At 42.6% G+C, this 26,973-nt stretch overlaps 2 protein-coding genes across 6 annotated transcripts; one reads left to right on the plus strand and one right to left on the minus strand.

The window, feature by feature from the left end:
• Nucleotides 1-5,736: 5,736 nt before the first annotated feature.
• On the minus strand, nt 5,737-11,635 carry LOC127291795 (dihydrolipoyl dehydrogenase 1, chloroplastic). 3 transcript variants are annotated; one of them, XM_051321119.2, is made up of 16 exons: nt 11,197-11,635; nt 10,469-10,615; nt 9,671-9,805; nt 9,033-9,150; nt 8,490-8,614; nt 8,061-8,186; nt 7,886-7,966; nt 7,504-7,566; nt 7,355-7,429; nt 7,188-7,266; nt 6,986-7,086; nt 6,649-6,762; nt 6,411-6,524; nt 6,240-6,311; nt 6,057-6,110; nt 5,737-5,978 (listed from the first exon to the last, which is right to left on the minus strand). In XM_051321119.2, the coding sequence occupies exons 1-16, from the start codon at nt 11,482-11,484 to the stop codon at nt 5,808-5,810; spliced, it is 1,863 nt and encodes a 620-aa protein (XP_051177079.1). In that variant the 5' UTR covers nt 11,485-11,635; the 3' UTR covers nt 5,737-5,807. The 3 variants fall into 3 exon arrangements, with proteins under 3 accessions (XP_051177079.1, XP_051177087.1, XP_051177093.1); XM_051321133.2 differs by having other exon boundaries at nt 5,829-5,978; nt 6,057-6,147; nt 11,197-11,633; XM_051321127.2 differs by having other exon boundaries at nt 5,737-6,147; nt 11,197-11,633.
• Nucleotides 11,636-13,494: 1,859 nt separating this feature from the next.
• LOC127291775 (uncharacterized) lies at nt 13,495-25,978 on the plus strand. Of its 3 annotated transcripts, none has more exons than XM_051321105.2 (25): nt 13,495-13,902; nt 15,542-15,622; nt 16,137-16,236; nt 16,311-16,395; nt 16,480-16,529; nt 16,610-16,675; nt 17,052-17,131; nt 17,552-17,611; nt 18,864-18,963; nt 19,035-19,112; nt 19,240-19,307; nt 19,384-19,452; nt 19,564-19,641; nt 19,726-19,818; nt 20,450-20,520; nt 21,115-21,192; nt 21,282-21,390; nt 22,022-22,081; nt 22,387-22,604; nt 22,706-22,820; nt 23,741-23,872; nt 23,993-24,100; nt 24,233-24,342; nt 24,481-24,573; nt 25,098-25,978. In XM_051321105.2, exons 1-25 carry the CDS (start codon nt 13,786-13,788, stop codon nt 25,510-25,512), a joined length of 2,634 nt encoding a protein of 877 aa, XP_051177065.1. In that variant the 5' UTR covers nt 13,495-13,785; the 3' UTR covers nt 25,513-25,978. The 3 variants fall into 3 exon arrangements, with proteins under 3 accessions (XP_051177065.1, XP_051177057.1, XP_051177071.1); XM_051321097.2 differs by having other exon boundaries at nt 13,496-13,902; nt 21,983-22,081; XM_051321111.1 differs by lacking the exons at nt 13,495-13,902; nt 15,542-15,622; nt 16,137-16,236; nt 16,311-16,395 and having other exon boundaries at nt 16,610-16,679; nt 21,983-22,081.
• The last annotated feature ends 995 nt before the right edge of the window (nt 25,979-26,973 follow it).

Consider the following 26,973-nt stretch of genomic DNA (forward strand, 5'->3'; position numbering starts at 1 on the left):
CGGAATCAAGAGTCAGATAGCTGCAGGAAAAGCACCGGGATTCACCATAGATGAAGAAGGAGTTCTTTGGTACAACGGACGCCTGTGTGTACCATCAGATTCAGAGTTGAAGCAAGTCATTCTGAAGGAAGCTCACGACACCCTGTATTCCATTCACCCCGGAGGAACCAAGATGTACCAAGACCTGAAAGAACAATTCCGGTGGCACGGAATGAAGCGAGAGATAGGAAGCTACATCGCCAAGTGTGATATCTGTCAACGAGTCAAGGCAGAACATCAACGACCCGCAGGACTGTTGCAACCCTTACAGATTCCTGAGTGGAAATGGGATTCTGTCGGTATGGATTTTATCACAGGATTTCCCAAATCTAGCAGAGGAAATGACTCCATTTGGGTAGTTATTGATAGATTGACCAAGTTTGCACATTTCATCCCCGTCAAGACCACATACCAAGGCCCAAAGCTAGCTGAGTTATACATCTCCAGAATAGTCAGCCTGCACGGAACCCCCAAGTCAATTGTGTTAGATAGAGGATCTCAATTCACCTCAAGATTCTGGCAGGAAGTGCATGAAGGACTAGGAACCCGTCTGAATTTCAGCACGGCTTATCACCCCGCAGACTGATGGACAGACCGAGAGAGTCAACCAGATACTGGAAGATATGTTGAGAGCCTGTGTGCTAGAGTATGGATCCAAATGGGAAGACTGCCTACCTTATGCAGAATTCTCCTACAACAACAGTTATCAAGCCAGCTTACAGATGGCCCCCTTTGAAGCCCTGTACGGAAGGAAGTGCCGTACCCCTCTGAGCTGGTCGGAAGTCGGAGATAGTCAAGTCTTCGGCCCCGATATTCTCCGAGATGCCGAAGAGAAGGTGCACAAGATCCGCGAATACCTCAAGACCGCTGTCAAGACAGAAGAGCTACGCCGACAAGAGACGCCGAGAGATGACATTCGAGATCGGAGATTTTGTGTATCTCAAGGTCTCATCCCTCAAAGGAATGCAGAGATTCCAGCTCAGAGGAAAACTCGCCCCCAGATATGTCGGACCATTCAAAGTTCTAAGCCGTCGAGGAGAAGTTTCATATCAACTTGAACTACCGGAAGAAATGTCCGCTGTGCACAATGTGTTTCACATCTCACTACTTCGGAAGTGCCTAGAAGTGCCGGAGAAGACCGAAGTGTTCAAGAACATCAACCACAGAGCCATTGATATCAACAAGGATCTAACATACCGAGAAGTGCCTATTCGCATCCTTGAAGAAGCTTTCAGGACCACCCGCACCAGGAGTATCAAGTTCCTGAAGATTCAATGGAGCAATCACACCGAAGAAGAAGCCACTTGGGAACGCGAGGAAGATATGAAGAAGGAATACCCAGATCTCTTTAGTACCTAGTTTTATCTAGATCTCGGGACGAGATCTTTTGTAAGGGGGAAGGGTTTGTAACATCCCAAGATTTCAATAAAAGAAACAAGAGAGAGTTTCCAAGAATTCAAAAATTTGAGCGAACAAAAACTTTTTTTCTCATCATATAGGACTATGCATATAGCTCACCTTATTAATTATTTGAGTGTGCTTTTGCCATGATGCTTGCTTATGTGTTTACACTTACTCTAAAACCCTAACCATGATCACTTGATCATCCAAATCCAAAGGAAAAGAAATAAGAAAAGAAATTAGAAAATTCAACTCCACACACACATATGGCTTATGCCATTTTTGCAAATTCTTAACCTAGACCACTTTGGCTTGCACCACTGGTTGTAAATGGTTAATAAACACTTATTAGGACTTTTGAAATCAAAGAAACTCAAATCAAAGTGAAATCAAATACAAATTCCAAGTTACCTGCAATATGGTCACTTGTGACAATTTTAGCCTGATGCCCTCTTTGAGCCCTGATATTTTGAGTTTTCCTTTCTACACTTGGTCAACTCTTTGCACCTCATCCAAGACAACATCAAGGTGAACAACTTTGCCCAAAACCATCACCCCAAATTCTTTCTCTAATTCAAATGGCAAGCTAGCAAAGTTGAGACATTGAGACATATGTTAGATCATATGCCATTTTGAGATTTTGCAAACCAATTCCAAATTGACCCAAACCACCACCATTCTACTGCAAATAATATATGATTGCAATCCACCAAAAATCATTTCAAAATTTGAAAGTTTTGTTCTTGCGGCCATTTCAACAAACACCTTATGAGTAGCAATCTGCCAACTCGAGACATTGCAATGTCCAGCAGATTTTGGCATTCCTCTTCAACCCCAGGTCATCCTTGGTACCTCTTTGACCTATCTGGACCTTGCCAAGCAGAATGGACAAGCTGTGGTACAAGAAATCATCACCACTTTGACTCAACACACCCATGCCGTGGCATGGCATGGCATGGACATGCCATCTCTCTCCCTGGCCCTCTCCAGCACGCACCACCTTGCCAACTCACTCCCTCTCAACCTCCTGAGCATGCCAGACACGGTCGTCGACGCTGCAGTGCACTGGACACGCCGGAACGCAACGCGCCCAGACGTGCCAGTGACGTGCACACGCGCGCCAGTGCGCGCACGGCGACCGCCACGGACACGCCCAGAGCACGCCTCGCCTCGCTCGCCTGCGTCACCTCGTCCTCGTCTCTCTGCGCCATCAGCTCCGCAACGTCACCAGGAACCACCCAGACATCGCCATTTGCCCACGGGAACGCTGTAGCCGACGACCTCGTCGACGTCCTCCACCGCGGGTACTGGCCGCCCTCGTCACTCTCTCGTCCTCGTTTCTCCCTCGTTTTCAACGCCGTCAAGCGCTGCGTCACCGCCAGAGACTCGCCAACCCCGCTGCGTCATCGCCAGTGGCCGAGCTCCCCTGTAGCTTCGTCATCGACGATGAGCTCATCGCTGCCCACGGCCACCTTCCTCTGCTATAAAAGGAGGACCCCTCCGCTCGAATTGAGCACGCCAATCGCCTCCTCTCATCTCACAGCCTCTCCTCGACCTCTCAATTTGCTCGATTAGCCACAGCACCGCCCCAATCGCAAGATCATCGCCGCCGCCAGTACACGGAGCTCGCCGGAGAAGGAGGCTGCCCCTGACGACGCAACTGCTACCGTTGGCTTCCTCATCGACGACAAGGTCCCTGCGCACATCTCCGACGACCGCGGAGCTCCGACGAGCTCGCCGACCCCCTACCGCCGCCGCCAGTGAGTCCCTCTCTCGTCGTCGACGACGACGCATCCCGACCGTGCGATCTCCTTCTAATCGCACGACCCTCGTTCAACGTACCGCTTCGCTGGCAAACTCCCACTGACGCGTGGCCCCCACGCTGTCAGCTGGCCTGCTGCGAAACTGGGCCGGCCCAATCCCTTCTCTCTCTGCTTAGCCCATTAGCGCTTCCCGCCAAGCCCACTCGTTTGAAATTCGAATTTTCCAGATTAGAGTTATTTTGCAATCTGATGCCAAGTTTAAAATTCAATAGGTACAAATCTACTTGGCCAAATTTTACAAATTTTATATCTCTGGAAAGCTTAGGATTTTATCTACAAAATGCCACTGGATTGAACCATAGATCTATTATAGAATTAAAGTAGGAAAATAAACAAGGCAGGGACTTTTCTGCCTTAGAATAATTATTAAAAATCAACCATAAATGCTTTTAAGTTAATTCCAACTCCTATAAATCACATTACACTTGTACTAATTGTTTTTGCAAAAATATGCCATGCTTACTTTGAATGATCATGGCCTAGTTTAATTAAAGGACTTTATGGCTATTTCTAGTCAAAGATATTGTCCAAAACTATTAAGAAATCATATGGGAGTGTTTCTCTCATTTAAATCTTGTCACAACCAATTCAAAATGAGGTAGAGACACTGGTCATTTAGGTCTCATAGGAATTGTTGGTGATATTAAATCTTTACCATGTTAGGATTAAATGGTATGAGGTGCTCACCTCATTTAAATCATTTTCTTAAATGATAAGTGTGAAGAGGTTGACTTTGGTCAACCTAGGTCACATATTATTCATGAGAGAAATTAAATCTTAATAAGATAATGAGAGGAAATTATTTCTCTAAGTAATTAAAAGTAACATCTAAATTAGTATGAGAGGAAATTATTTTTCTTAAATAATAAGAAAAACACATCCACCAACTTAATAGTAATGTGTGATGCTAGTTTAAGTTGTGTGAATCATGAGTGTGACTAGTTTAGTAAATAAGTTTGGTATGATGATTGTGTACCCCGTATTCGTATTTTAGACGCTAGTACCGAGGAGTACAAGAGGAGGAGGAGGTCTACTTCCAAGGAGAAGAAGACCACTTTGACCAATTCCCCAACCAAGGCAAGATAATACTCTTGCAAAGTGCAAAGCTCACCATGAGCAAGGCATTACCCCATTTTACTTTATGTTCATAATCCTACTTCCCAGTTTTACTCTACAAGCTTTATTTACTTTTGGTTTTATCAAGTACTTTTTGATTCATGATTCACTTGGTTAGTATTGGATTAGTACAAGGGTAGCAAAGTTAGTCTAGAAGCAAAGCAAAGTACTTAGCACCCCTCATACCTAGATGCTAGTGCTAAATTAAAATTGACTACTCTAGATGGGAACATGTGTTTGTGAAATGATGATGTTGAAAACCTTGGAATGATGAGTCATTTCCATTGAAAGATTTTGAAGGTGAATATGACATGAATTTGACTTGGTGAAATGGCTAAAAACTGATGATTGAGTTGGATGCGATACCTTACCAATTTTTGAGTACCCCCACTATACCTGATTATGGGTAAGGCTTAGCTGGAAATTTATGTGTCTTAGTATGGGTTCCCTCTGAACACACATCATAGGGGTTATGCTTGAGGCTGCCTCCGTTGTTGAGAAATGATGTGGATTGAGGTGAATTGTACGGCCAAGCCCTATGCAGTTCCCGGGTTAACAGTTGGTTTTCACCGGGAGGCCAAGCTTATGGGGAGAGGTGCCTATACTAGGATGTGTAAGTGAAAGGTTAACGGTTGATGATCCGCGTACTGAGTTACGACTATTCGGGGTTTATCCCTGACGGATGTAATCAAATGTTGTGGCACAAGTGTGCAACCTCTGCAGAGTGTAAACCTATTCGAATAGCCGCGTCCGCGGTCATGGACAGTTGGAAAGGCCATACTGTTTCCGTCATCAGAATTTATATCTTTGTGACTTATGATTTTTGAACTTGAACGGTGACTTTGAATTTGAATCGCAACAGAGTTGTGGGAATGACACTAATGTTCCCACTTGAGCTAGTTAGCACATGAGGAGTGGTTTACTAAAATGTTTCTAAACTAAAATTGGCTTTATGCAAATAACCTTAGAGCTTAGAACACTCTCAATAGCAATGTTAGTACTTACATTAGTATTAGATTGCGAGTACTTAAAGTACTCACGGCTTTGTCCCTGGCTATTCAAATGCCAGACTATGAAGCCGAGCAGCAGTACGAGGATGACGATCAGCAGGACGTCTACCACAACTAGGAGCTTCTAACGTCAAGCGTTGACCTGTGGACTAGAGAGTCCATTTATCTTTACGCTTCCGCTATGAACTTGTGTTTGTCCGTTGATCAATAGATCAACTATTCGTGTAATATGGATCATGTGATTCCAAATTGTAAGACATTATGGTTTGTAATGAATACTTAACTATTATGCCTCGCAACAACAATATTCCTGGGATTACGATATATGATATAATAGGCATCAAGACTTAAAAATCCGGGTGTTGACACCGCGGCTGGCGACACCTCTTATTCGAACAACCCTCTCTATTCTTACAACTCAGGTGAAACTGCAGAGAAATGAAGGCAACAAGAACCAAATCACCACCGCCATAATCACATAACCCATATCTAAACACGCTACAAAATTTGTAACCGTTTCACACAAAAAATGAAGCCGACCAGTGCGATCAATCTTGTTTCCTTGGCACCGTGTTGTGGCACCAGTTGGCTGCAAAAGCACCTCGTCAGATAAGGGTTACCAATCTCATTTCTGCGGCGACAGCAGGCTGGTGATGAAACTAAGGACCTTCAAGAGCCGCTGCGGTGGATGGTTCTGCTTGCCCTCCTGCACTTCTTTAGGCTGCAACTAGTTCATTTACAGAAACACCCGAGTTAACCTGTTGCAAAGAGAAAGCATGGCTTGCAGCTGTTCAGAGTTGTGGCCCCAGAATTTTTCTAAGCGCTCAGTACAAAACAGATCGATCTGTACCTTGGCTGCTTTGAAGAGTTCGTCGAGCACTTCGGATAATGTTGGATGCGCATGAACAGCAAGCTTGAGTTCCTGCATGGATGGGGAGGCGATTATGCGCTAGTACAAGCTAAATTGCTAAACAATGGAACCAAGGATATAATTTAAGAAAAAAATATCAGCTATACTCACTTGCAAACTAGTTCCTAAGGCAATGGCATTTGATGCCTCATGGATGAGGTCAGCAGCATGCAAACCCAAGATGTGAACACCAAGAATTTCTCCTGTGTCAGGTCGGTAGATCAACTGAAAGGAGGAATAAACATTGTGGAACTCAAAATATGTCAGCGGCCATGCAAAACTGAGATCCCCGATGCAAAATTTGGAGACAACGCAATAAGTAGAAAACTTAATTGGAAGACAGAATCACCTTAGCAATGCCATCACCTTCATTTTCTGCCAAAGCTTTTGTGTTGGCCTTAAAGCTGGTCTTAACAACACTTACCTCAAATCCTTCTTTATCAGCTTTTTCTCTGGCTTGTGGCTGCAAAATATTCAACACATTGAGTCGACTGTTTCCTCTTTTCAAGGTCCAGTACATATCAATCAAGTGCAGTAAAAGGATGTACTCCGTCCGATCCATAATAAGTGCAGTAAATGGATCGGAGGGAGTATACAATAAGTTCCATTAAGGAAAATATATTTTTTTAGTATAGATGGACAGTGCATGAACAAGACAGACCTAAGAGTTAAAATCCTTAACTTACCTCTGTCAGCCCTACCATACTGATTTCTGGATGAGTGAAACAAGCAGCTGGGATGCTTAAATGATTTAGAATGTGGTCCCTCCCAGAGATTTGCTCGATGACTACATTTTCATATAGAATTAACATTTACACAACTACAGCAACCAGCACTCATAGGAGCAACAACAGAAAGAGAGCATGTACCAACAAACTTTGAATGTACCTGAGATTCCCTGTGCACTGGCAGCATGGGCAAGCATGAGTTTACCGTTGGCATCTCCAATGCAAAATAAATTCGGTACCTATAAAGTAGCATACATATGCTAATTTACAAACTTGTGCCTTTGGGAGAAAATTGTTCAAGTGTATCGATTAGTTTTTGCAACATACCATATTGCCATCAGCATCTGTGACTTGCATCCGCTCATCAACAGGAATAAAACCACGTTGTGTAACAACATTCATCTGAAGAAAGTATTGTAATTAAACTATAGCATTTTCTTCTCATAGCTAACTATTTTTAATTTTCAAGTACTCACATTTTCCAAGCCAAGTCCGTTGGTGAATGGTGCCCTTCCTGTGGCTATAAGCGCTGCATCCACCTACACAAACAGATTTCCACTCTCACAAAAAAACCATTGTCGAAAGACTGCGAAATGTTCATATTTCAAATGTTGGGGATATACCAACTAGGTGTACCACAATGGGCTAAACAAGAATGAGTCAAATATATAATCAATATCGGCAAGTGTAGCGTGGAACATATATAGCAAGTATTTTTTCAATTAAATCATCCATCATAAGACAACAGAAATATTCAAATTATGCATGTGTCCTATCCTAGCAAAACATGTCCAGGCAAACTGCAATTGCACATCTGTGCACAATAAGTTAAGAACAAATAAATAAAATATAGTTTACCTCAAGGGTTTCTTTGTGTTCCTTTGTTTTTGCGTCAATGAGCTCAATCAGCACAGGTTTTCCATCCTTTGCTGGAGTAATCTTCAGGCAAATGCATCAACAATTCAACACACATATGATGAATAATCTTAAGATTATATTATCAGAAGAAAGCTAGGGTGTAGTTGAAACTAACTTTGCTTGCGAAGACACCAGTGTGATAATCGATTTTCCTAGTATTAATAAGGACTCTCTGAGCCAATTTTGCGATTTCAGGGTCAAAACCAGGCATCAACTGGTCAAGAGCTTCAACGAAGGTAACCTGCTCCATCAAAATTGTGTAAATTCAGGCCACACATGGCAACAAAATTCAGCATACACCTGTAAGAAGTGTATCTGGTCCAAACATTTTGTTACAGCATATAATAGAATCCTCCAGCATTTGCTGAAGACAAACATGGTGAAATATCTGTGTGGCAGTAAAATAGTAATATATGCAAAGCAGAAGACGGAACAGGTGAAGTGATTACATGGGAACACTACTGAATAGAGATACACATTCCTAAAACATGATTATCTATAATGCACACCTTCAAATTTATTGACAGCAAGAACCTCCCGTTACCTCGCTTCCTAGAGCTGTGTATACATCGCTGAATTCAAGTCCAATATAACCACTTCCAACAATAGCTATCCAGTCAGGAACTGACTCAAGTTTTAGCGCATGGTCGCTAGTAAATACAGTCTTGCCTGCACAGTAACAAACAAATGCGTCAAGATTCGTGCAAATGGAGTTGGCAACCCTTGGAAGTTAAAAAAAATTGTAATTACATATCAGCCTTCATGTCACATATGAATGTTCTTCACCTGAACTAAAATGAAGGAAAACTGGGACTGTATTAAAAATTGAAGAGGAAAACCTTCATCGACGTAAGCTACCAAAGCTAAGTAATAAACCAATAAGGACTGTATATGCAATGCTCATCGTTTGACAACAAAATAGGATACTATGTTATTAGCATATACACATCGGTTTACGTTCTTACTTTAGAGATTGGAGTTAAAAAAACTTTGTTCAATCAGATGGGGAAGGGAAAAACTTTTGAATTTCAAATCAGTGCCCAATAAATTTAGAAGAATGGTCCATCAAGAGAGGTATAAGTACTACCATCAATTTCTATGCCCTTGGGAACAAAAGGAACCGATCCAGTGGCAATGATGATGTTCTTCGCGGTGATTTCTTTATCTGGGAAACCAACTTTTCCATACCGTACCTTTTGCTTTCCCTGATCACATCATGGATGGAAAAAAGTAAATTAATACACGAATTATGATGGCTAGAAGACATGCACTTGTCTGTGAAAACTCCTGCACGGTAGGCTGTAAAAAAGCCACATATATACCATGCTTGCAGATGCGATATTATTACAAGCATACTCTACCAAAAGACATAATCATTGTAAAAAAAGTCACCATAAAACATACTGTCATGTTACTCCATAACTAAATAAAATCAAAAAAAGCTTGCAAGCCTTCTTTCAGTTCTGGCTTGCACTCATTTTTTCAGCAATAAGTACAAAGTTTAGCAAAATGAACAAACATGAGACATGTAAATAAAAATGTATTCCCAGATACAATCATCAACTCTTCAAGTAAGACCTGTTTGTAGAATATGCAATCAAAATTTAGCATAAATAATTCAAATACTGTTTACCTACAAAGGTTAGACAGCATGGTTTCGACAGAATGAGGATATGATTATTAAAAACATTGACTCAACATGTCAATGATTAGCAGAGGACGTACCACAATTGTGCCAAATCCAGTCAATATATCCACTCCGATAGCTTTCATCGAGTTAGTCAGGTTGCTTCGGATTTTGGAGGCAAGATTATTTGCATGATCAGCAACAGCTTGTCTGTCATATCCAGCAGCAGAAACCTATTACAAGACAAAAAAAATGCTCAATGATTATGCAGAGCAACTGATGTAAAATGTAAGAATGGAAAGGCAACACATCCCGCCAGGTAATGTTTGAAAATTACTCATGTGATGTAACTTGTGAGAACAGAGCAGACTCTGGTTAAATAGAGTTAATTCAATGTCCCACCATGAAGGGCAACATAAGCAAATAGAGAACCCAAAGCATTGTGAAGAAGAAACATGGAAGATGAACAGAGATGGCATAGGTAACTTTAAAAAATAGTAGTTATCATGGTTATATGCACCTCATGAGGTAAATGTGAAACAGGCAAGCTGAAACTCACACTGGTTAAATAGAGTTAATTCAATGTCCCACCATGAAGGGCAACATAATCAAATAGAGAACCCAAAGCATTGTGAAGAAGAAACATGGAAGATGAACAGAGATGGCATAGGTAACTTTAAAAAATAGTAGTTATCATGGTTATATGCACTTCATGAGGTAAATGTGAAACAGGCAAGCTGAAACTCACACTGTTTGTCTTTCCTATTCTTAGCGTTGAATTGTTGACTTTGTGAACCTACTCAAATAGACTCTTGGTGCCTAGAAAATATCCATGCAATCGTCACACATTCTATGAACTGTTTTTTACCCTGCATTCATTCATCCAGTTGTTATACCTGTAGACCCAGGGACTTCATGTGATGCTCATCATGAAGCTCTCTCATCCGGCCACTGACAGCAAGAAGAGCTTTGGATGGAACGCAGCCTCTGTTCACACAAGTCCCGCCCACAACGTCTCCCTCAATAATGGCGGTTTTCAGGCCCTGCACAAAGTGGGCAAGATGAAAGTTTGAAGAAATGAGCAGCAGTGATGGAAGCAACGTTGACATGTTTATAATTCTGCAAGCTTCTGTGCCATAAAAGGAATTGAGCTTCAAAAATAAACGTGGACAGTTCTATTTCTTGGTTATATCACTGAATGTGTGGTAGGTCAACTAACTCCAACAATTCAACTACATTGACACCAGGTGTGTCAACACCTGATCCATATATGGGCAAACAGTAGAGCAACTGATCAGCGACTAATCCTGGTGCGGCCAATAAGTTTACATTTATTTCAAAAGGGCATAAGTATTTGGTGGGAAAGGGTGTTGTAATTTCAGGTAACGACAGTAAGAGCCTTCATCACCGTCCAACCTGGATTTAACAAATGTCGAGAGGCAGTGCAGCTACTGCATAAAATCCTAGAGTAACGAGTTATAAATTCACTAGATTCAAACAAATTCCCAGGTCCAGCACCATTTGCTTGCGAACGTTTCCAATTTAAATGTAGATTTTAGCATAGCACGAAAAAACTCTGACACTGACGAGGTCAGAGAAGAGCATGAGCGCGAGCCGCACTGACCTCCTCGACGGCGTGGAGCGCGGCACCGTGCCCGCCGACGCCGGCCCCGATGATGACGAGGTCGTAGTCGAACCCGCCGCCCGCCGCGCCGTTCCCCGACGCAGCCGCCCTCGGCACCGCGCGCCTCGCGGCCGCGGACGCCGCGGCGTGGGAGAGCCGCAGCGAGCCGCACGCGGGGGCATCCGTCCGGAGCCCGCAGAGCCGGATCCCGCCGGGCCGCCGCGCCTCGGATCTGGCGCGGCCGCTGGCGATCGCCGCGGCGGAGGATGAGAGGGAGACGGCGAGCATCGTGAGGCGAGAGGCTGTGTTGGAGGCTGGCGTGCGTGATGTGGAAGGGAAGAGGGGCGAGTGCGGGCGGAGAAGGCGAGGGGCAGTGTGGGTGTCGCCAGGGGTTTAAGCGAGGGGAGGGGCGGAGGAGTCCAGGCGGGCGGGGAGGAGGCGGAGGGCAAGGGAGAAGACGCTGCGTAGTGAGGCCCACCCGGCAGTGTAAGCAGTGCTGTCTTGCACGTGCGTTGGGCGATGCGTGTCTGCTGCCGAGCGGTGGCCGTCCACCTCTGCTAACCAAGTTAATGGTGATGATACCTGTGCCGCGTCGTACGACTGACTCTAGCGTATATAGAGAGGGACGCGCGCTCAGGTGCCTCATCTCATCTCCTCCACATAAACACTAGCAGTCGCACGACCTTCACCGTAGCGCCACTCCCCACATGCCCGCGAGGGAATCCATGGATGGTCCAGGTGGTAGACGAGGCGGTCGAGGCAGTCGAGGTTGCGGGCGCGGCCGGGACCACGTGCTGGAGCAGCATCACCACGTCACTCGTCGTCGCCTGCGTTGTCGTCGTCGTCTTCCTTGTAATCCTCCTCTTCACTATATAAGGAGAGGAGGGGCTCCCCTGTGCGGGAGGGATCGATCGACTGAGTAGTTACAGTGGCGCTAGGCTAGATAAGCCGTACGTCTTCAACCTCTGGCCATAGGCCAAGTTCTGTAGCTCCTTGTTTGATCCTTAATACATACATTCTGTTGGGTTTGTCCCTTGAACTCTTCTGCTTTTCTTCTCAACCTTCCCCTCCTCCGGATCCCCTTGCGTACATTTGGCCCCAAGATAAGCCTACTCATGGCATATGTTTGTTCACCACGACGACACAATGGCGGTCGCATCTGTGGCGTGCACGACAAGGTTTACTTAGCGTAGCATATGACTTAGTTGTACCCGGATGGGACTCTACCCATATAACCCTAGATTGGGAGCCTTTATAAGTCGGGTTCTAGGAGGCCTAGAGGCACGACATAATTTATTGTAATCTTGCACTTGTTTCCTAATAATTCCAGACAAGCAGCAGTAGAGCCTCGCCACCGTCGCGAGGTTTCCAAAACTGGGTAACTTGTGTATCCCATCCCCGTGACTCCTCGCCCTATGGCTCCCCCCCTCTCTGCTCCGTGAGGCACCCCTCACCGGTGTACAGTCGAATACGCAACGACAATTACCATTTATGATACAATAATAGAATTTGGAATTCTTATGAAATGAGTTGTTCCATATAAATTTTGGAAGAAACAAACTTGCTTTGCTAGGCATGAACGAAAATTGGACAAGGTCCAGTTTAGGTGCCGAACAAAATAGAAGGATCATACTGGAGGAGGGTTCATGACTGCTTCCATGAGCATGGAAAAATTGAGCCCTGCCATTTTAAGAGTAATCAGAATTAATTTTCAATATAAAAGAGATGAGGGTTTATCCAATCGGGATGAAAAGCTTTGTGGTGTGCATCACCACATCAAGGGTCGGCCCATCAGTGGCATTAGCCTCAAGCACTTGGTACATTTTCTTCCCTCTACATATATATATATGTTCATATATATTATCGCTTTCTATATATGTGAACTTATGTTATTTTTTCATTCATATCTATGGACATTTCAACCTTTGGATATTTTCAAGGCATTTCTGATGTCTTTATGAATTACGGGGCAGGTTTACACAATCCTACTGATGCAGCTGCCATCCAAACTAGAGCGGACACCCTTCTTCGTTTGGTAGCATCGGCAACTGGATCACCCTTTTCGTGTTTATGAATTCTAGCAGTAGGCGGCCTTTTTTTCCTTTCTAAACCTTGATTGGATGTTGGTGCCCTTTGTGCTCATGTTTTCGTTTCGATCCCATGTGGATCGTTTGAAAAAAAAAAACAGGTGTCCTATATCTGCTTTTTGTGCCCTATCCAGTACACAAAATTGTTATTCTTTAAAAAAAAGTACACAAAATTGCTGGGTACTCCTATCTTGTTGAGTTATTCTGTCTCTTTATTTCATTTCGGTTCACGGGAAACGCGCCCATAAGAAATTTCCGCCCATAAATATCCGAGACTCCCATTTCCCTCTTCTGACCTCGCAGTTTTCCATTCCGCGAGAAAAACCGCACTAGAAGTATATAGAAAGGAAAAATACGAGGGGGCGACAGGAGAAAGGCGGAGAGAAGAACCCCGCGAAGCGAGGGAGAAGAGGGAGGTGAAGAGGAAGGGAGCTCGCTCGCCAATGCCGGCTAGGGTTTCGCCTCCAGCCACCTCTCGCCTCTAGCCGCGGCACGATTCCAGATGCCGCCCACCCGTGGGGCGCGCGCGGGGTCTCCAGCTCCAGCGATGGGGGAGAAGCCGGGCCGGGGCCGGAAGGATGGCGCGTGGCAAGGCAAGGCGGTGCACACCACCATGAAGGTGAGCTCCTCCCGATCGCCGCCCCTCCCCGATGTCTCTAGAAGCCTCTAGCGCCGTGTTGGCGCGGTAGATCCGCTCGCTCGCGGCAGTTCGTAGGCGCGCGCGCGCCCGCCCGCGCTTTCGGTTTCGCGGCCTTGGGCGCGCGCGGGCTGTCGTCGAAGCTCCCGTGAGGTGTGATACCATTTCGAGGTGCCCGGTGTTTCCAGAGGCCGCGTTTGCCCTGGGTTTGACGAGGATGGTGCTCCGGAACCGGGAGGTGGTAATTTGATGTTCGTGTCCGGGACTGTGCATAGTGGGCGTAGTCTTCGGGATTTCTCGAGCGCACGGATGGCCGGAGAAATTCAGGATAATATCGTTATGCTAAGTCCTACAAGCGAATACCTCTTGCTAATTGGCACATACATTCGTTTAAAAAAAAGGCACAACTACGATATAGGAGTGTACCATAAGTATTTCACTTGTCCAGTTCATTCATGTAAATGCAGTTATCTATAAGAACGCTGTAGCACGGATTTGCTGAATATTTTTTTACACAAGACATTTTGTTTCATTTTCAAACTTCAGCTAATGTGTTCACTATGCTGCAAAGTATGGATTTACACAAACCCTATTGCTGCTGTGGAGTTTTGCATTAACAAGGGAGATTTCCTGCTTAATATCTTAAGCAACTGGGTAATAGTATGTAACGTGCTTTCTTTGATGATTTTGAGCTCCTTACTTGGAGGCTATACCATATTCAACTGCTTGTGTTGCATGAACTATCAGATTTTGTCTAATATCAGCTAGTTAGCCTGGTGTCCCGTTGTCTGTGTTGGGATAACTACAATGTACAAGGCCAAACTTCATGTTATAGAGTATATGAGTGCTACAGCACTGGTGCGCAGCACAGCCGTGCATCGGTAAATGGGTTAGAATAAGGGATTCAGGCCATCTGCTATCTGTCTGGTTCAGTTACAAACCATTTTCAGGATGTAGCTTAATCATTTTCTGTCCCTTGTTATGGGTTCTTGGCATGAAGTTTCTGTATTATGTTACAATAAGTTGCAAACTACATTTATTTTGGACAGACGAGAGGTTATGCTATTGTATTTGCTGATATAGCGAACTGAGTGTCACCCTGTTGGCTGAAGGCGTGGGTGTGTGCTCACTGCCCATGTTTGAGCCTTAGTCTCTGTGGGCTGTGCTCACGATCACAGTTGTCTTAATGGAATTTATATGCGTGTTAGTGCTTGTTTTCTATCAGGAAACTGTAAGGGAGGGCCCCAACAGTAAACGTTCTAGTGCCTGTTGGTTGAGTATCTTTAGATATTACTGATATGTATTTTTCCAGACAGCTTGTGGTGTGTTCAAAATTCCTAATCATGAATTTTGCAGCGTCATATTACAGTAATTTGTAGATCAGCATGGGGGAATTATGATGGTGCACAACTTTATTGTTTTCTGCATTGTGTTTCAACTGTAATTTTAAATTGTTGTGGTAATGAATTTACAAGTACCTTAGCATGACTATATTCGTATCCTACCCATATTTTACTAGGAACCCGTGTGCAATATGCTCTGCTTGTAACTGTTAATCTACTTATTATCTTAACTATACTTCTTATTTATGCATTTTTGACATTTTAATGAATTGCTCCAGCGTGTCAAAGTGTACCGGTTAAAAGATAATGGGAAGTGGGATGATCAGGGAACGGGTCACGTGACCATTGACTATATAGAGGTATGCTTTGACTACTCTTCCATGATTTTATTAATTCAAACCTCTTGCTCTCATGATCGGTCATCCTTCACTAAAATGAAAGCTGCATTGATATTAGTCATATATGGCGTTTCTGCTGATACCCACATAATTTAATTTTCTACAATCATGTGGTGATGTAGATGCCATTGTTCACATGATTACTCGATTTTATTTCTTTCTCGATAGTCTTATTTAAAGTTTAGTTTTCCTATTTTGTTGATGGCATCCATTGACCCATCCCATGTGCGCTTGATATATTTTTTAAGTATGTACGCAAAATGGACCACTGATTAAGTGAGAACTGAGTTATTAGCATAACCGCAAGTGATTCAGTGGGTCACTTGCTTCCTTATATGGCATTACCCTGTGCTTTCGGTTTCTTTATTTCTGAAAAAAAGTAAGACATGAAGCAGTGGGTGGCAACAAGATCTTTCATTTCAAGTGTTGCTGTTTGTCATTTAACATTCAGTTTGTCAACCTTTTTCTGACTTAGGGGTCAAGAGAACTTGTTCTGGCTGTTGTGGATGAAGAGGATAATGACACCCTACTGCTTCACAAAATCACTCCTGATGATATCTACAGGAAACAAGAAGGTGAACTGGCATGTTATCCTTTTTGATAGCCATTTCTTTCCCTAACACAACTGTTTTGCCCATTTCTTTGGCAGAAACAATCATCTCATGGAGGGATCCTGAAAAGGCACTAGAATTAGCTCTGAGCTTCCAAGAAGCTGAAGGATGCTCATACATATGGTGATTCATTGATAATTGGTGTTATTGCTCTGTTCCTTCAGCAACTTAGTCATGTCTGCTTTACATTGTGAGGGCTTTATGTAGGGAGAACATGTCTAATATACGGGAAGACCTACAATCTAAGATCCTTCGCTGTGAGTTTGTGAAATCAGTTGGTTTTTGTCTGGCTTTTCTCACACGTCCTTGTAATTAATTACTTCGCCATGTCCTGCAGCTCATGCTGCTGGTCCAAAGCCAGCACTGAAATCTCTAGTACCCTCAAGAGGTTCGCTTTTGCATGGTAGGTAACTACTTATTCCTCTCACATGCAACATATGCTCTATATTTACTTGATAAACTTTGGATCAAAGTAATCTTTATAACTGGCTGTTGGTTGTTGTGGTGCATTATGTGCGTGTAATCTCTATCGCACTGCTAAGATTATGTACTGAGTTATCGGAACTATTTTCCATTATGGAGTTTTGGTCCAACAGTCCCAAGAACTCCGCTTAATCCTTGAGTAGATTATTTGGTGGCCTGATTGAATTATATTCGATTTCACGGTCTTAAATCTGAAAACTTACGTTCTTATATTTACTTCTCAACTGAGAATATATTTTTGTGACCTGATCACTTGGAAGGCTCAAAATATCAATCAACTATTGCTTTACCTGCAGATAAGTCCTTAAGTTCTGTTAATGCTGAATTGAAGGAACTTCCTCCTCTTGAGTTGTCCAGTCTTTCTGCTATTTTAAAGGTGCAATCTACCTTCAGTGCTCTTTCCATGTAATTTTTTTAACATTGAATGTTTTCGTGATGCTGAATTTGATAATATATTTCTGGTTTCCCAAAGTAGAACATTATATATTTTGCAAGCAGATATTAGAAGCTCCAGAGTGTAGTGAAGAGATTTAGGAAATTAGGGAGTCTTCATGTATTTGTAGGATTCAACTTGGTCAACATGCTTGGAGCAAACCACTAGAATGAATTATACAATGTTTTATTTTTGGAAATTATACAACTAGCACACCAGGGTTCAACCCTCCCTGTCCCAAATTATGGGATATTTTTCTTATATATCAGTTGTACAAAGGGCTTCTCCCCCTTAGGTGCTTCATTTTTCTCAAACAATGTTGTACATATTGAGTATTGAAATATTGTCCACCAAAATGCACAGACTATATTGCAATGTGGCATGGAGGAAAAGATGCGTGTCGCAGATTTAATTTCAAAAGATGTAAGTCATCAACTTCGACTTGTTTAAATGTGTCATGATGCTCCATGTAGCATATTTCTCTCTGTGCAATTAGGTGCATACATGTAGATTCAACGCAACAATCAAGTCGGATGCAGCGAAGAGAGATTTTTCCCAGCAAGAGGAGTGCCGACACATGATTAGTATTTTTGTTAATTGTAAACACACTATGTACCATATAGTTTATTCAAATTACATATTGTTCACATACGCCAAGTTCACAAGAATCTAAGGGGAAAATGAAATAAGAATCATGCATTTGCCTGATGAGATTAAGACTACACAGTTATTCAGGTGCTCATCTCCCAGTCATTGTCAGCCTCCACAAAATTCTTCGCAGAGCCAGGAATATTAACTACAAACCTGTTTTTAAAAGGAATATCTGCAGCGTTCCTCTTACATATGACTTCAAACCGGATTTTTCAAAAGGGAACATACCTTAATATGTGCAGTTTAAGTCTTGATTTTTTTTTCTCGAATACGCATCAAAACATGTGTCATTTTGTATTCGAGAGAAAACATCAAGATGATGCTAAAGACAAGCAAACGCCAAAGGGCCCGAAACAAGCAAAGAAAGCTACTCCCTCCTGCCCTAAATACTTGTCACAGGTTTAGGAAAAAATGTAGGCTAAAATATGTCTAAATTCAATGAATTTGCGTCAAGTATTTAGGGACGGAGGGAGTAGAAAAAATGGGCTAATAGCTTAAACTAAGAAAAAACTCAGAGAAAGCAAAAAACCGTCTACAAAGGATCAACCAGTGGCTGCATTTGGAGGCCGCACGTGCACGGTAAGCTACGAAGCACCGAGGGGCCCTACCATCCTTCCATAGGCTCGCCTCGTGGAGGATGGAGTTGACAATCTGCTAGCAGTTGCACGTTTCCAAATACACAATCGCTGTGGAGGTGCCAGATCTTCCGTATCATCAGCTAATTAGTGAGCTGGTGCCTTGCAAGTCTTGGACTTTATGTTGTCACAAAATCAGGTTTTATCAGTAATTTTCACTGCAAAATCCTCTCATACTTGCACAAAGTAAGTGCAATCAGCACCCATCAGCCATCTGTCCAGTACAAAATAAGACAGTAGATTCTTGTTCCTGTAAGAGAAAAGGTAGCAACTAACTAGACAGTCAACAGATTGCATTTGCACTCATGCTTTCTGAACTTTGATGTATTTCTGTATGTATAGTGTGATGTCTTTAACTTTTCTATTTATACTTCTCCAACATGTTGCAGCGCGATTTTTTCCCCAAGATAGTGAACCTTTTCAAAACGTGCAAGGATACAGGAGACATGGATGGTCTCCATATGATCTTCAGATTAGTCAAGGCAATCAGTAAGTACATGCTTATAATCAGCGCCATAGATTATTTCAGCATGCCACTGACGTTGTTTCTGATTGCACAGTATTGTTGAACAGTTCTGCCATATTTGACAAGATTCTCTCTGATGAATTTATTCTTGACATAATTGGTGTCCTTGAATGTAAACACTATACCTTTTACCTCTCATTTATGATCTATATCTGTAAATTATAAACTCCTGCCGTGTTTGCACAATGACATACCTTTAAAACTGCATTCACCGTTTCAACGAGGTCTGACCTATGCAGACGATCCAGAGGCTCATATTGTGCAACGTCATCGTGCATTCTTGAAGGATCATGCAGTTCTCAAGAAGGTAACTGGAGTGTCATTTTTTATGTATCTTAATCTGTTTGAGTTGAATATTTAGTCAGCCTTTCTTTCCCTCATAGGCCATACCCATTAAAAATGATTCTGTGGTGTCAAAGATTCATCAAACATACAGAATACACTATATAAAGGTCAGATCGCCCCGCGCTGCTCTGCAAATCCGCTAGCTGGAGTTTCTGTTTATTTGGTTTCTGTTGCCAACTTTTATGCTTAACTATAACTTGAGATCTTGTAATCTACAGGATGTTATATTGCGGAAAGTACTGGATGATGCTACTCTGAAAAGCCTTAACACAATTATTCATGCGAACAATGCTTTTGTTAGTGTTATAACTTTCCAAGTTTTCACATGATTTAAATCAAAATTTCCTTCTGTAATGTTGGATTGCATGATTCCCCTGTAGGTTGTTTCTTTCCTGAAGGATGATCCTTATTTTATCCAAGACCTGTTTGAAAAGATGAGATCAAATATTTCTGCTGGATCAAAAAGCGAACCGGTGAAACTAGTATTTGATGATATTGCCCGTTTCTTTTAGACACGCCCTTCTGTATCAGAACCTGGAACAATGTATTACTAGTTATATTGTTATATTGATGTTATGACCTTTTCCTTTAATCGCTAGAAATAACAATTGAGCTTCCACTGTTGAACTGCCAGAAAAGAAGAAATGTTAATGATTGTTTCTTCCTGTCATGGGTCAAACATGATGTGTCGTGGGAAATTGGCACTTGGAGGAAATGATACAAAACCATGGAACCAAGGATGTGTTTGAGTGAACTGGGTGTTGTGTGGGCCTTTGCTGATGCTAGTGCCTAGGTGAAGCAGTTTATTTGTTCATCTTGTACTGTTACTGGATAATTGTGAATTAGATTAGAAAATATTTCATCTCTGCTGAGCATTGGACTTCAGCATTTGAGAGTTGATATGATTGTGGGCTGTGACTCTTTTGTAGTTTGTACTATGCACCTTACTACATTTCTAGGTTGTTCTGCCAGTTCTTTATATTCATATTATATAGCATTTGTGTGTATTGGGTTGGGGGAGGATGGTTCGTGCATGTACAATCAGTTCAACAACGGATCTCCTTCTGTATTCCATTTATATGGACAAAATTTGGTTCTTCGCAGGTCTTTTTTTTGCGCGAGTTTTGCACTGTCAGCAAAAGCTTGCAGCCTGCTCAACAAATACAACTATCTAGGTTGGTATCTGGATGATGTATTTTCTCTTTCTTCCCATTAGAATCAATTTCTTTATTTGGTCGATGTTATCAGTGTATTGAATATATTATGACCTGTGACTCTGTGAGCCTACGTCCCTGTATTTATGATTGTGAAAAAAATTCTTTATTAGTTGGTGGGTATTTGTTGCAGCATTTTATAAAAGGAGTACACCACTATTTGGCAATGTTCCTTTTTTTCCCCTTTCTCTCCCTCTAGGTCGGTTCACACTTGTTGTTATCATTATTTTTCTGCCAAGCCCATGAGGCTTGAAACTTAACAGTTCCTCTAGTGTGTTTTGATCAATATGTATCTTCTTTGATGTAATGCAAACATGCCTCTTGTTCAGTATAAGTCAATCTGAACTAGACATCATTTAAGTACTCCCTCCGTCCTATGAAACTTGTCGTAACTTTGTCAAAATTTGGATGTATATAGACACTAAATAGTAACTAGATACATCCAAATTTAGACAAATTTAAGACAAGTTTCATGAGACGGAGGGAGTACAATTTCTTATAGGTGTATAATCAGATACTGTCGTAGCAGTTTAGTAATCATGTTTCTCTATTCAGGGATCTGGCAGATCGAGGTTTATTTGATATAGTTTCTGATATGTTGCGGAGTCAGGATAAAGTGTTTGTCTCAGCTGGGTAACTTCTGGAACAATGAATGGGTACTTCTTTGGTTGTTTCTGTATCTTCTTGTCGTTCTAATTGCACTATCTTTTGGGCAAATGCAGGACAGACATCCTTTTACATTTTCTTAATCAAGATCCTAACTTACTGAGATCATATATCGCAAATCATGAAGAAAGTTCTGGAGAAGACATTTCTCTTCTTGGGCTTCTGGTAAGTAGCATCCCTTTATTTGGTCTCTCTACAGGATTTGCGTCCAGTACTTTTGGTCTGTTCAAGCTTGCAATCAGAGCAGAGAAAATTTTGCTCTCCTGCCTTGAGCAAAGCTAATACTTATAAGTTCTACATGCTGCTACCAAACACCTAGTCTGGCCAGGCAAGGCTAGAAATAATCTAGCTTTGGATCTAAATGCACCCTAAATCTTTGGACCTTACGGTATTGTGGGTATGTGTCCTGTCCGTCTGTGAACTATGCAAGTATCTTACATCGTGGTGGAGCATTTGGACATTGAATCGTGTATTTGCCTGGCTGCTCTCATTTTTTCTCCTTCAAATCCATGCAAATCACTTGCCTCTTTTCTGTTCATTATACTCTGCAATTTGCAAACGATAGCATATTCTTATTGATTGCGGAGCCATGAAACGGAAGCATTGTGCTTAACCAGCAATCTCAAAATTTTATCACTTGTCTTGGTTGTTGAGCCATAAAGTTATACCAATCATTGTTTTATTTTTATCAGGCTGCATGTAACCCTTACTCTTCTAGCATATTTGCCGATACTGCTTACAGTTAGTCAAATTTCAGGTTAAAGGCATAGTAACTGACTTCAGTGGCGAAATGCAGTTTCTGGAAATTCTAAGGATCCTGCTGGATGGATATTCCACAGATACGGCTACACAATGTGTAAGATGCCATAACTATATCATGAAATTTTGGCATTTTGTATTGAGGACATTAAACAATACACATCCGTGGTATTATGAATCTCGTCTGGAGATAGATAATATTGAATTTTCCATGTTTCTGCTTCTCTACTTTCTGATGTATATATTTTCATCCTCATTTTGGTTTATGATTGGATTTAAATAGCCAATATGGGCTTATTTAGAGAAGCCAATATGAGCTTTGTAGTCATTACAAAATAGTGCATGTTTCAAATGCTGTTGTTTAACTAGATTGTGGTATGTAATTTTTGTTTCTCTGTTCAGTTGCAGAGATCCATCATGGGGTTAATTGACAAGAAGTACCTTGATAAGTTGATTGATATAATAGAATCATCTTGTCTTCCAAAGAGCATTGACCGATCAACATTTGGTTCAGTTGGTGTTGGTACAAGAGTGGAAGAATATTCTGCTAAGCCTGAAATATTGCTTCACATTTGCGAGTTCTTATGCTTTTGTGTAGTTCATCACCCCTACAGGATGAAGTAATGCTCAATACAAGCCTCCTTTATTTATTCAGCCGTTCATTTTGTCATGTTACTTTCCTTTTTGTGTCTTTGCTAACACGTGGCTCTCGATCTTGCAGGGTCAACTTTTTAAAAAGCAATTCAATGGAGAAAATTCTTAGTCTAACCCATCAAAGAGAGAGGTTTTTGGTTGTGGCAGCTGTCCGTTTTATGCGTACTGTTATTGGTACAAATGTAAGTGTACTCTGTCCCATAAATAAATTAAGCGCTGCATGGTTGAGGGTTCTTCTTTTGCCTGGGGAAACTACTATATAAGAATATTTCTGTTCTTCTGGGCACCACTGAACTTATTGATCCTTCTTTTTTTCGAGAAAACGCAAAGGACCTTTGCGCTTCATTTCATTGAAAAGATAGAATAGGTTTACAACCTCCTGAGAGGAAGGTTACACGATACAGGTGATACATCAGTGCACATCCCAGGTGGATGGCAAAACTACACGTAGTCCCCTAGCACCAGCCTTTGCCCATGAGCTAATCTCATCCTTGATCGTGGAGAGTAGGAGTGGGATTGATGGCCGGACGCCCTCAAAAACGCATGAGTTATGATGCTTCCATACCATCCAGGGGATGAGGAGGGTGGCAGAGGCAAGGCCCTTGCGCATCGGCTTGGGGGTGTCTCCCTTAGCGCGTCGCCACCAGTCCATCTTCTTGACTACATCTATGACCACCAACTTAAAACTAGACAATTTAGACCATTGAATGATGTATGACGCAATGATTGCAACATGACACAACTTTTTAGGTAACCCACTCACATGTTGCTAACATACTCGTGATGATTCCCGCGTTCTCAAGAGTCGAGTATCAGAACACTGAAATCTAACTCATCCTTAATGCAATGATCCACATGTGAGCTTGAGTGATTGCACCTAGGCTTGTGTGCGCCTACATGTGTTGCATACACGGATACACCCCATATCTTATAACAAAGTAAATAATCATTTATACTAGTAGCAAATCTCTCTTGATTTGTATAGTCGAACTTGCCCTTTATGTACAAGTGTACTAGAAGTGGTACCAGGCAGCAAGCATATCCCAACTGCAATTTCCTTGTCATATTTCAACTTGAGTTGATATTTTCCTGTGTTCTGTAGGATGAGCTTCTAATTAGCCATGTTATCAAGCTCAAAATGTTGAAACCAATTATTGAAGCATTTGTTGAAAATGGGAATAGAGACAACTTGCTACAATCCACGATTCTTGAGCTGTTGGAATACATAAGAAAGGTACCTCCTGTCCATTGGTGTGTTCATGTTACCGTGTACGGGAAAATATCTATCTTTCTCGAAAGCAAAGAAAAATCATTATCCAGTGGGCTTTGCCATCTGATGCATATTTTTGTTCAGGAAAATAAAAAATCCCTTGTTCTATATGTCGTGGAATCCTTTTGGAAGCAACTTGTGAAGTTTGGGCACCTAGGGAGCATTCAGGCTTTCAGACTCAAGTATCAAGAGGTTTTGAGACTTGGAATTTTTGTTTCTTGCATTCTGTCATCACTTTCAACTTTCTATCACTAGCAAGTTTAGGCATTCGTATACTATGTAGTATTGACGTAAACAATGATGATATTTTTGTTTTCTTGCTAGTTCGTGGATAGAGCTGAAACAGAGGAAACTACTGGTGTGGGTCACATGAGAAAGAAGGCAGAGGAAAGAGGTCTTGATAAAGAGGAGGAAGATTATTTCAATACAGACAGGTCTGTTAAGTTTATTTTCCTCATTTGCTGCTTATTCTATGTTGCTTGGTCGAATGGATTGCAGATATTGCATTTTTCTTAAAACTCTGAATGTTTCATTGTTTATTTGACCAATGTGAAATTTCCATTCTGCCGTAGCAATGAAGAAGATTCTTCTGCGCAGACCACACAAGCACAACAACAATGGGTTAAGCCAGGTGATAGAAGTGAAACCCATCACATCCCTGCAAGGTATATCATCTTCCACAACTGGAGATATGACTAGCTGTATCATTTAAGATTTATTTGCTATCCTTTACTGTTTTACATCGATAATAACCTGGCAACTTTTGTCAAATGTGTTGGATGTAGCCAAAGGACCAACCACACCAAAGTAGCAAAAACAGATGATCTGATTCATCTTGCCAGACACATGTATCATGCCCTCCTTTTTTTTCTTCTTAATGTTTCCTCAATGTCGCACAAAGCACGTCTACATTTACACACCAACTAAGACCAGAATCTAGCTATCAAGACTCTTTAACACAAACTCCTACCATGACGCGGAAACATACTGCCACCACACGTGTACGCAATCAACTATGGCTCCTAATCGAGCCCAAACTTTCCAGGATGTGTAGAACAGCCATCCAAAGCATCTCAACACCTAATCAAGATTATGCTGACAAATGCCCTAGTCTCTGTACTAATCATGTAATTTATGTACTCTTAAACATATTTCATTCTTGTGCTTCATTGGTCTTTGTCATTTTCAGGCCAAAATCTAGTGGTCTTGTGGATCTTGATGGCGACAAAGATTACAACCCACCTCCCAAAAGACCTGTAGAAGCTGATGAAGCCTTAAATATACCCATGGCGAGGCACAGGTCATTGGACGGCAAAGTTAAAGATGGGAATGTTCGGAAGAAGCCCAGGCTAGAAGGTACAATTAGGTTCTCTAAGATTAATGTACTGGCTAACGTGGCTGGCAAACACCTGGATCTGGAAGATGCGCAGCCTCCGCTCTCACCTGCCTCAAGCACAATAAACTCTGACGGCAATGTTGGTGTAAGGGAGGCAAGCCCGGGCTCTCCAAATCAGCAACCACCAGAAAGCTTCGATTACATTGCTGGGGACTCATGTTCTGAGATGGTTGTAGATGCAGCAGAAGCAACCGACTCTGATCCTTAGAGCAAGGTGGCAGTCATTTTTCTCTGTCAATAGGTTCAACCCAACCGTCTTTCCTTGCAGCTACAAGAAAATGAACCACATTTGGTTCTGAAGAAGGCTAGATCCACACAAAGTCTGCAGGCTTGACGGAAGTGACTTGGACTGGAAGTGTAGAATTGACCTTCAAGGACAGACTATGAAGCTGAGGACGTGTGCAGCTTTTGGCACGACAATATAGGAAATTTTGGTTGCATTAGCATAGTATATGGGCTATATGAGATTTGGCAGACCTGCTCGAACCATCCCTTCCATTGATGACCGGCAGACTTGCTCTCTAGTACAACTGCCAGTAGTAGCTTTGGCTCACAAACAACTTGCTCTATTTTGCAAGTCCCAATCATTCATGATAGTGTAAATATTAGTACCAACATTGTATTAGTACAGTACTACTACTCTCAATCTAGTTTCTGGCAACGGTGTACTACTATCCGTGGTGCGCCGCTGCATACGTAGTTTCCTCGTGCGCACACTGCTGCACCGATCCCACGATTTAACGATGTTAACTGGCAGATACAACAGAAATACTCCTGAACTTTTCATGTTACGGAAGGTCAGCTAGCTGTGCAAAGTTCTTGGAGCGCACGAAGTACGTTCCTTATGATCGGAGCCCTGTGATGTGGGGTTAATCATAAAGCGAAGAAAGAAAAAAACGTTGGAACAGAACATCTCACGATCGAGTCCCACACTTCCACTGCAAATAAACTAGGGATCTCGACGCCGGCACCAGGTTCCCGATCGATCGATCATGGCCGCCGCGGAATTATTCAACCGTCTACCCCCCTACTCCTTCCAAGTCCCTGCCCTACCAGAAGTCCAGAACCCGAAGCCGCCACCGCCCCCAGCCAGGACTGGGTCCTCCTAGACACCAAGGCGTACGTCTCCGACCGCAGGCACAGCCGTCGACGTCACCTTCTGTTTCGTCGCACCGCGGACCCTCTCCCACTTCTGCGTGCACTTCAAGGACGGCGACGGCGAGGCTTCAAGGACGGAGATGGCTACCTGCTCTGGTGCGGCATCTTGCTCTGCAACGTGCTCGATGTCGATGATGACCATATCCCGATTGTGCGTTCCATCCAGAATTTTGGTTGTTTAAACACATGGATGGTCTGGATCGCGCGATACCGGTTCGGTGCGGGTACGGTGGTCCCTGTAGAAAGCTCATACGGTGTATTATACGGTTTGTATGGTATGGCGTGGCATCGTACAGGTGCGCACGTGTAAAGTGGCGTGTCCCCTCCGTGTATAGAAAGTTGGCTTGGCCACATCGCCTTCCCCGTCCCTTTCATTTCCCCCCAATTCGGCAAAGAACAGAGGAGAGAGAGTTAGCCAGAAAACCCTAGCAGCCCCCTTGGACCGCATCGATCGCCAGCGATGGAGAAGGCGGGTAGGAAGGCGGCGTTGGCTGCGTCGGTGGTGCTGCAT

The sequence above is a fragment of the Lolium perenne genome, chromosome 1 (genome assembly GCF_019359855.2).
Source record: "Lolium perenne isolate Kyuss_39 chromosome 1, Kyuss_2.0, whole genome shotgun sequence".
NCBI lineage: Eukaryota > Viridiplantae > Streptophyta > Magnoliopsida > Poales > Poaceae > Lolium > Lolium perenne.